The 10000-nt window shown below is 43.4% G+C and overlaps 1 protein-coding gene across 1 annotated transcript in view; it reads left to right on the forward strand.

Moving 5' to 3' along the window:
- The window catches only part of LOC134193848 (disco-interacting protein 2 homolog C-like), an 18840-nt gene that overhangs the window by 6200 nt on the left and 2640 nt on the right, over positions 1-10000 (forward strand). The window contains exons 12-36 of the mRNA XM_062662694.1: positions 173-276; positions 362-464; positions 595-659; positions 713-806; positions 1040-1162; positions 1272-1386; positions 1809-1948; positions 2545-2681; positions 2741-2821; positions 3847-3974; positions 4042-4126; positions 4251-4301; positions 4358-4405; positions 4573-4664; positions 4726-4763; positions 4996-5189; positions 6249-6372; positions 6499-6842; positions 7453-7583; positions 7894-7985; positions 8043-8119; positions 8712-8882; positions 8950-9011; positions 9859-9916; positions 9986-10000. The exon at positions 9986-10000 is cut by the window's right edge and continues 60 nt beyond it. Of these exons, the coding sequence (XP_062518678.1) occupies positions 173-276; positions 362-464; positions 595-659; positions 713-806; positions 1040-1162; positions 1272-1386; positions 1809-1948; positions 2545-2681; positions 2741-2821; positions 3847-3974; positions 4042-4126; positions 4251-4301; positions 4358-4405; positions 4573-4664; positions 4726-4763; positions 4996-5189; positions 6249-6372; positions 6499-6842; positions 7453-7583; positions 7894-7985; positions 8043-8119; positions 8712-8882; positions 8950-9011; positions 9859-9916; positions 9986-10000 (2672 nt within the window). The remainder of the gene's footprint in view (positions 1-172; positions 277-361; positions 465-594; positions 660-712; positions 807-1039; positions 1163-1271; positions 1387-1808; positions 1949-2544; positions 2682-2740; positions 2822-3846; positions 3975-4041; positions 4127-4250; positions 4302-4357; positions 4406-4572; positions 4665-4725; positions 4764-4995; positions 5190-6248; positions 6373-6498; positions 6843-7452; positions 7584-7893; positions 7986-8042; positions 8120-8711; positions 8883-8949; positions 9012-9858; positions 9917-9985) is intronic.

Here is a 10000-nt window from a genome sequence, read left to right on the forward strand (position 1 = left end):
TTGTTTGTTTGTTATTATTTTCAGTCTTTGGTTGTCTAGCTAGTCAATTTGTCTTTATTCTTGTTTGTTTGTCAGTTGCTTGTCTGTCTGTCTGTCTTTCTCACTTCATACTCGTTTTCATCATATCCACACACCACTAATTTGCAACCACATTGAGTCGCTTACTTTTCAGGCTGGCCCAAGTTGACTTGGTTTGTAACTGAGCATCTTTCTCGCCCCACAAAGGATTGGTCTCCTCCACCAAGACCACCTGCAGAAACCCCAGCTTATATAGAGGTGTTGTAATATCTTTCTCTGTGTAGTCTATTGTCATGTGTATATCATTGATAGCTTGACTTGTGATATATGTTATTGTGTTTAGTATGTTGAAGACAAGGATGGGTCTATGATGGGTGTGACTGTAAGTCGAGCGAGTCTTCTCTGTCACTGTAAGACGTTATATGCAGCGTGTCATTACAAGGAAGGCAAGTGTGTGTGTGTGTGTGTGTGTGTGTGTGTGTGTGTGTGTGTGTGTGTGTGTGTGTGTGTGTGTGTGTCATTGTGTATGTATGTGCATATACACATCCACTTTTAACTTTTTACTTTTTATTGAAGGAGACACTTTGGTGTGTGCTGTTGATTGTCATGGCGACGTTGGATTCTGGCATGGCATATTGACAGTAAGAGAAATCGTTTGAGTGTAAGAAGTAGGAAACTTAACAAATTTTTGTAGGGAGTGTATGCTGGAATGCACATCGTCTTCGTCCCACCTAATGTTCTCACAAGTCACCCAGTCTCGTGGGTTCATGTGGTTACAAAATTTAAGGGTGAGGACCTGCAATGTGCTGTTGTAATATTACTGTTGTCAACTGGTAGTTTAATAGTTACAATCTGTGTAGCACAGCGGAGTGAGGCTTTCAGAGTAGTCTGTCTGTCGGTCTGTCTGTCTGTCGGTCTGTCTGTTTGTCTGTCGGTCTGTCTGTCTGTCTGTTTGTCTGTCTGTTTGTCTGTCTGTTTGTCTGTGTAGTGATTTTGGGATTACCTCATTTCTGTGTGACAGCAACTACTGCTGTGGTGAACTCACGTGCTTTGATACTTGCTGCTGGACGACCTGGCAAAGAGTATAAAGATGACAATTTTTCAACTCTCAGGATGTTACTAGTTGCTGACGGATCAAGTCCATGTAAGTTGTGTGTGTGTGTGTGTGTGTGTGTGTGTGTGTGTGTGTGTGTGTGTGTGTGTGTGTGCACGCACGTACATGCATGTGTGTTGCAAATCTTATGTCTGTGTAGGGTCTCTGCATGCTTGTGACACGTTTTTGGAGGTTTTCAAAGCAAAAGGACTCGTAAAAGAGATTGTTTGTCCATGTGCATCATCTGTTGAGACTCTGACTATCGGTTTACGAAGGTAATTCTGTACATGTTGTATGACTAAACAGACAGGTAGACTCAGAGATGGTAAAAAGATTGTGGCTAATGTAGTGCATGCACTATTTATATGAGAGTGATAAGGTAGTCATCAACTTGATTTAGAGAGCAAAGACATACAGATGGACAGACATACAGACACATAGACAGACAGACAGACATGTGAACAGACATACACATAGACATACAAACAGACACATAGACAGACAGACAGACAGACAGACAGACACATAGTGAGACAGGCATATAGACAGACAGATGGAGAGACACACAGGCAGGCAGACAGACAGACACATAAACAGACTGACAGACAGACAGACAGACAGGGTGAGGAAGGTGATGCAATGTTACGGAACAAGAATACTTACGTTTGTGTTCCATTTTAATTGAACGTTTCTGTAGACCTGGTCTGCCTGGCTCAACAGCAACTGGTCGTGGCATCATGTCGATCACAGGACTCAGTTATGGAGTCGTTCGAGTAGAAGAGGAGAACTCGATGTCGTCTCTGACTTTACAAGACTGTGGCACAGTACTTCCAGGAGGTAATCGATGTAATTGGTTTGTTGCTTGCAAGAATGAAAACTATAATGTTTTATTTATTTGGATGTCTTTATGTTTGTTTGCTTGTCTGTCTGCTTGTCTGTCTGTCTGTCTTTCTGTCTGTTTGTCTGTCTGTCTGTCTGTCTGTCTGTGTGTCTGTCTGTCTGTGTGAGTCTGTCTCTTTGTTGTCTGTCTGTTTGCCTGTCTGTCTGTCTGTCTGTGTTTGTCTGTCTCTTTGTCTTTGTTTGTTTGTGTGTCTATCTGTCTGTCTGTCTGTCATGATCATATATTTCTAATATCAAACTAATGCACATTTCTGTCTGTCTGATTGTGTGTCTGTCTGTTGTGTCTGTCTCTCTGATTGTCTGTCTGTCTGTCTGTTATGTGTTTGTCTGTTTATCTGTTTGTCTGTCTGTCTGACATGTCAAGTCATGTGGTCACAATCCATCTGCATTTATTGCATGCTCAATACCTTCTCTAGTCTCTTCCATATCTCTGTAAGAGCTCTTTAAACTCTTTCTGTCTATTTCAAATACTCCACAGCAAAGAACGATTCCAATTAAGAGCCGTACTAATGCCTCCCTTTTTCACTTTACAGCAAAAGTTGCCATAGTGAAGCTGGAAGGTCCTCCCTATTTGTGCCAAACGGACGAAGTCGGTGAGCTCTGCGTGAGTTCACAATACACGGGAACAAGCTATTGGGGTCTGGCTGGAAAGTCAACGAACGTGTTCAAGGTATGTGTACTGATCTGGTGATTGTGAGGCGTTGGGATGGATTGTGATTGTGGTGATAGGTTCAACCGCTGGCTTCAAATGGTCAGCCGCATTCGATGAGTTTGTATGTTCGAACGGGATTGCTTGGATTTCTTGGACCGGTGAGTTGGTTTGAGAGGATTGGTGGAGTGTGTGACACACACACACACACACACACACACACACACACACACACACACACACACACACACACACACACACACCCTAAACCAGCCCATCTCAAAAGGTGATGGCATAAATAGTGAAAAAAGTAAATCTCTACTCAGTTTATCTACTACCGGTTTGTAAATTGGTAATATATTGTACAGTGTCCTGAATCATTTAGTTCTCCACACAGCAAGAGATCTCAAACTGCTGCTTCTTGCTAATCCAACAGTAGAGATCGCCGCACGCACCACAGACCATCGTTCTACTTCTTTCCACGCTGTAGACCAACTTCTTTTATCCATGCGGCGACGCAATTTTCACTGCTGGACTACGTGCACGTGGCCTCCGTTTCCATCAACAATAACCGGAAATAGACATAAAGTCACAAAAATGGGTACTTTGACGTTGCAAGCAATCGAAGCACTTTACAAGGTGGGAGTAGCGTGATGGGTGTTCTTTGCAAAGAAACATGTTGTCGTAGGCTCGCTCCCAAACGCTGGGTGTGGCACTCCTGTCGATCTGAGATGGTTTATCTTGATGATGACGATTGAAGATATCGCAGAAGCCAGATGGTAAGCCGGAGAGGGTCAAATCTTCCAGAGTGACATGCTGAGGAGGCTGCCATGCTACATCCGGGAACACACACACACACACACACACACACACACACACACACACACACACACACACACACACACACACACACACTTGTCACGCTCTCAATCAAATTATCAATTAATTAATTTTTTGTTTGTTTGTCTGTTTGTTTATATTTCTTTGTATGTTTGCTTATATTTGTTTGTTTGTTTGTTTATATTTGTTTGTTTATTTTGTTTGTGTTTTAGTTTAATTAATTAATATTAATTAATTAAATTTAACAATTTATTTTAATTAATTATTTATTGACATTCATTGAAACAGATCACTTGTCTGAGACGATTTGAACATCCAACTAACCAAATTGTGTGTATGATATTAGGGAGGTCTTATTTTCATTTGTGGTCGTTTGGATGGTCTGATGAAAGTCCAAGGTCGTCGGCACAATACGGACGACCTCATTGCAACCGTTCTCGCCGTTGAACCTCACAAATTTGTATACAGACAGAGGCATGAGATACCTAGTGTGCACATGTAATACACACGGGTGTGTGATTGTTGCTCATTTGTGTTGCAGGATTGCCGTGTTTTCTGTCACCGTGTTGCGCGACGAACGAGTGGTTATTGTAGCCGAACAAAGACCCGGCTGCTCAGAGGATGAGGTGAGTTATTGATATCAATGATGACGTAGATTACTGCTGAGTTTAGGAGCAGACGATTTACGATGCAATTGAAGTTGAACACACTACTCACTGTGACGTCATGATATGGTCTTTCTGTTTGCAGGCGTTTCAGTGGATGAGTAATGTACTACCGGCTGTTGAAACGATACATAATGTGAGTGTGCTGTTTGTGGTTGTTGTGTGTGTATGTGAAGTTGTTTTTTTGTTTAGATTCATGTGTATGCGCTTGTTCTCATGATGCCCAACTCGATGCCAATGGTGTGTGTGTACGTGTGTGTGTGTGTGTGTGTGTGTGTGTGTGTGTGTGTGTGTGTGTACGTGTGTGTGTGTGTGTGTGTTTGTGTGTGTACGTGTGTGTGTACGTGTGTGTGTGTGTGTGTGTGTGTGTGTGTGTGTGTGTTGAGTTGAGTTTCTTCGTTTTCTAGACACATCGCAATATTCCGAATGTACTTGACTGCAAGCAGCGGTTTATTGATGGCTCGCTGCATCCGGTTAATCTCCTCATGTCGCCACATCAGTCGGTCAATGTACAGTTTGTGTTGTTGATGTTGCCGTTGAGGGTTGTTGTCGTTTTGTAGAGCAATTACAAACCTCCCACAGCCAAGACAACGTGATAGTAAGTGTCAGTGGGAGCAGAGTTAGATACATTGTAGGACAGATAGACAGACATATGGATGGACAGACAGACAGACAGACAGACAGACAGATGAATGGACAGGCAATCAGACAGAAGGACAAACAGACAGACAGACGGATGGACAGACAGACAGACAGACAGTCAGACAGATGTATGGATGGAGGCAACAGTTGGTGTGTGGCAGTTATTATGATGTGTTTTGTGTTATTAGATGTTAGTGGTGCTGCTCATTTGATTGGGGACATTGTGACGGGTGTGAAGCCTGCATTGGCTGAAGGGAGGCCAATGGAACCGATGGCTGACGACAGAGATGGTGCAGGAAGATATCAGTTTTTGTCTGAAGTGCTTCGTTGGCGAGCACAAACGACTCCAGATCACGTACTCTTTACGTTACTGAATGAAAAGGTGTGTGTGTGTGTGTGCGTGCATGTGTGGCTGTCTCTTGTCTGTTCGTCTGTCTGTCTCTTGTCTGTCCATCTGTCTGTCTGTTGCCTGTCTATTTTTTGTTTGTCTGTCCATCTGTCTGTTTGTGTTGTCTGTCTGTCTGTTGTCTGCCTGTTTATCTAATTTTCATATATAAAATTTTATACATCAAAGCTAATACAAGTGAAGCTAAAGTAACAGCTAATGAACAACAAGTGTCACAACTACAATTACAATTACACAAATAACAAGTAGCATTAAAAGGCTTTCCTACAGAGCCTACAAACCAAAATTTAGTTTACTGAATTGAAAGTTGAACAACATCTAGACTCTGGCCAGCTTGCTGTCCATACGTTACTCTGATCATCTTTCTAGCCAACACCGAGGCATTGCAATGCTGAAGTTGTACTGACAAGCGTCTTCTCCAATGTGTTTTAAAATCTGAGGAATTGTTTCTTCCTTCTTCATCTTTACATAGTTTGGAAAGTTTATTTAGGAACGTTGATGCTTCTTCTCCCCACCCACCAAAGTGCTCAAAAACTAGTGGAATAAGGGTAGGAGTGTATCCTCCAGGCAACTGCTCTTTGGAATATTTGCTATGTTTGATGTCTTCTCTCCTTCTTGCTGCAGCTCCATCCATAGTTGCTGCACTCTGCAGAATGTCCTGGCTCCAGGGGTGAGCAAGGGCCACATCAAGCTCAACATTTCCCCCGCATGTTGAGTCAAACACAACAATGTCTGCTCTATTGTTGGATGTGGTATATCTATCTTTTGGTTCGATTTGATGTTGGCATTGTAGACTGCTCAGGCATTCAGACCAGCACAAAACAACAGAATTGTGAGACCAAACTGGGCCTCCACCCATTTTACATGTTAGTAAATGGTACCCTTCAACATCTAGTGACTTTCCGCATTCACATTTAGTGGCCCAAGGTTGTGTCTGTCTGTCTGTCTGTCTGTCTGTCTGTCTTTCTGTCTCTCTGTCTGTTTGTTTATATGTGCATGTGTGTGCTCACAACTACGAATGATGCCTGCTCTTAGGGTGCTGTAGCACGAACTATGACCTGCGTGCAGTTGATGAAGAAAGCAGAGAGAATTGGAGCTGCTTGCATAGAGAGAGCAAACCTGAGCTCAGGAGACCACGTAACTCTTCTTTATCCTCCAGGTTGGTGAGTGTGTGTGTGTGTGTGTGTGTGTGTGTGTGTGTGTGTGTGTGTGTGTGTGTGTGTGTGTGTGTGTGTGTGTGTGAATATATGAGTGTAGATATTTCAATGTCTTTCCTCTTGTCTAGGTGTTGAGCTTGTTGTTGCTTTCTATGGCTGCCTTCTTGTCGGTCTCGTTCCCGTTCCCGTGCGACCTCTATCTCCATTGAACATCGCAACGACATTACCAACAGTCAAAATGATCGTCGAAGTCAGCAAGTCAGTTGCCATTCTAACACTTCAACGTATCACCAAACTGTTAAGGACAAAAGAGGCTACCAGCACACTTGACGTGAAGTCTCTCCCACCTATTCTTGAGACGGACGATCCACAGAAGAGGAAGCTTGACAAGTTTTATCGTGCACCAACACCAGAGATGATTGCATACTTGGATTTCAGTGTTTCAACCACCGGTGTGCTCTCAGGAGTCAAAGTACTTACTGTGTAGTTTACTGTTGGTCTGTTTGACTGTTTCTTTTTTGTTGGTCACTTGTTTTGGTCAGTGAGTTTGTTACAACTCGTGTAGCACAGCAGAGCAAAGCTGTGATGTTTTCAGAGGTGTTTGTGTGTGTGTCTGTGTATGTGTCTGTCCATCTGAGTGTGACTTTGTCTTTCTGTGTGTTTGTCTACATGTGTGTCCATCTGAGTGTGAATCTGTCTTTGTGTGTTTGTCTGTCTGTGTGTCTGTCTATTTGTATGTCCATTTGAGTGTGAGTCTGTCCATGTGTGTTTGTCAGTGTCTGTCCATCTTAGTGTGTCTGTCTGTGTGTGAGTCTGTCTGTCTGTGTGTGTCTGTTAGTGTGTCTGTCCATCTGAGTCTGTCTGTCTGTCTATGTGTCTGTTCATTTGAGTGTGAGTATGTCTGTCGGTGTGGTTTTCTGTCTGTGTTTGTATGTCTGTGTGTCTGTCTGTGTCTGTCGATTTGAGTGAGTCTGTCTGTCTGAGTGTGAGTCTGTTCTCCATGTGTTTGTTTGTTTGTGAGTGTGTGAGGTTGGATTGTGACGAAGTGAATGTAGTTTGTAAACGACTCTTCATCTATCCAGATGTCTCATACTTCTTCTGCCAGTCTATGTCGGGCATTGAAGATGACCAGTGAACTGTATCCAAGCAGGACAGTGTGCCTATGCTTGGAACCATACAGCGGTCTGGGGTTTGGTTTATGGTGTCTTTCCAGGTAAGTGTGTGTGTGTGTGTGTGTGTGTGTGTGTGTGTGTGTGTGTGTGTGTGTGTGTGTGTGTGTATGTGTGTGCATGTGCACGTGTGTGTACGTGCGTGCATGTGTGTGCGTGTGTGTGTGTGTGTGTGTGTGTGTGTGTGTGTGTGTGTGTGTGTGTGTGTGTGTGTGTGTGTGTGTGTGTGTCAGTGTGTGTGTATCTATGTATGTATGACTATGTATCTATGTATGTATGACTATGTATCTATGTATCTATGTATGTACGTATATGTGTCCATGTGAACTATCTGTACTCTTTTCGTATTGATAGCATATATGCTGGACATCACAGCATCTTGATCCCTCCAGCAGAACTGGAGATCAATCCGACTCTGTGGCTTAGTGCAGTGAGCCAAAACAAAGGTAAACACGTATCTTCTTTGTATGTGGGCATGTGATGTCACTGTCTCCGTTTTTCAGTACGAGACACATTTTGTTCGTATTCTGTCATGAATTTGTGCACACAAGAACTGGGAGGGCAAACAGGTTCACTTCAGGTTGGAATACACGTGCCTGTACCTTTAGTGTTATGCGATGTGTGTGGTGTGTTTGTCCATGACTGTATGGTGGGGTTTTTGTCAATGTGTCTTCATATGGCTGTGTCTGTGTGTGTTTGTCTGGTTGTGGTTTGTTTTGCATGCTTGTCTGTCTGTCTGTCTGTCTGTCCATCTGTATGTATGTTTGTTTGTCCATCAGTCTGTGTGTGTTTGTTTGTTCATCTGTGTGTTTGTTTGTTCATCTGTGTGTTTGTATGTTTGTTTTTGTATCTGTCTGTCCATCTGTTTGTATGTATGTATGTCCATTTGTCTGTCCATCTGTATGTATGTATGTATGTATGTATGTTGATCTGTCTGTCTGTTTGTCTGTCTGTCTGTCTGTCTGTCTGTCTGTCTGTCTGTTTGACCATCTGTTTGACCATCTGTCTGTCTGTATGTTTGTCTGTCCATCTGTTTGTCTGTATGTTTGTCTGTCCATTTGTATGTATGTATGTTTGTCCATCTGTTTGTCTGTCCATCTGTTTGTCCATTTGTCTGTTTGTCTCTTTATTTGCATTCGTTCTGTCTGCTCACTTTGTTATTGTTCACATAGAGCAAAGGTATCAATCTCGCATGTGTGAGGACATGCGTCGTAGTCGCTGAAGAACGACCACGCATCATCCTCACATCCGCGTTCACCGCCCTCTTTGCTCCTCTCGGTCTATCCAGCCGAGCAGTCAGCACATCCTTTGGCTGTAGAGTCAACATCGCTCTTTGTTCGCAGGTCAACATGACACGATTGCTATTGACAACACATGTAGCTCATTTTTGCTTGTGATTTGTAACATCAGGGTTCATCACAACCAGAGTCATCCATTGCGTATGTTGACACACGAGCGTTACGAGTTGACAGGTTGGCTATTGTGTTGGATTATGTTGATGTTGTGTGTGTGTGTGTGTGTGTGTGTGTGTGTGTGTGTGTGTGTGTGTGTGTGTGTGTGTGTATGTGTGTGTGTGTGTGTGTTGGTCTGTCTGTCTGTTTGGCTGGCTGGCTGTCACTAGTAACAACATAAAACTTGCAAACTACAGACAAGAGGCTAGACTCTAGAGCTAGGTACAAGATACGCAAGTCAGAAGAAATGAATCCAAAGAAGACCAGGAGATGGTGACGACAGAATCCGAGAAGACGCACTAGGCCACGAGGGCAAGATAAGGCTGCAATAATCCCACACGCTGAAGTCACAAGATGGACGATGAGACGAAGATGAGATGACGACGACAGAATCCGGTGAAAATGCACTAAACCACGAAGGCAAGGTAAGGCTGCGATGATCCCAGACACTGAAGCCACAAGAGTAAAGACAGAACACAAACTCGATCACAACAAAGAAACGTAAGCCACGGAAACAACATACGACGAAAAGCAGCTCAACAAAAGCGTTCATTCCAGAAACGGGGACCCCATACAACCAAATAGGACTGACGCAACCGACAAAAGCGGAAAGAACCGCTGACGCCAAAAAGAATCCTGAAAAAGCTCTCCTCTTCTGTTGATGACTTCTACTTTGCAGAAACTGTAGGTTGCAAGCACCGCTTCCATTCATCCAGGATCTGTCTGTCTGTCTGTCTGTCTGTCTGTCTGTTTGTCTGTCTGTGTGTTTGTCTGTTGATCTGTCTATTGATGTGGTGTATGTGTCTGTCTGTCTGTCTGTCTGTCTGTCTGTCTGTGTGCTTGTGTTTTACGTACATTTTGTGTGCAGAGTTTCACTTGTTGAGAAAGGCGCACCACACAGTGTTGGTCTCTTGGAGTGTGCAAAGGTAAGGAGCTGTGTTTGTAGTCATTGAGTGTGATGTTTTCTGATTGATTTTGGGTGGTCACTGGTGTAGATGCTGCCCGGCGTC

This window comes from Corticium candelabrum, chromosome 18 (assembly GCF_963422355.1).
Source record: "Corticium candelabrum chromosome 18, ooCorCand1.1, whole genome shotgun sequence".
Classification (NCBI taxonomy): Eukaryota; Metazoa; Porifera; class Homoscleromorpha; order Homosclerophorida; family Plakinidae; genus Corticium; species Corticium candelabrum.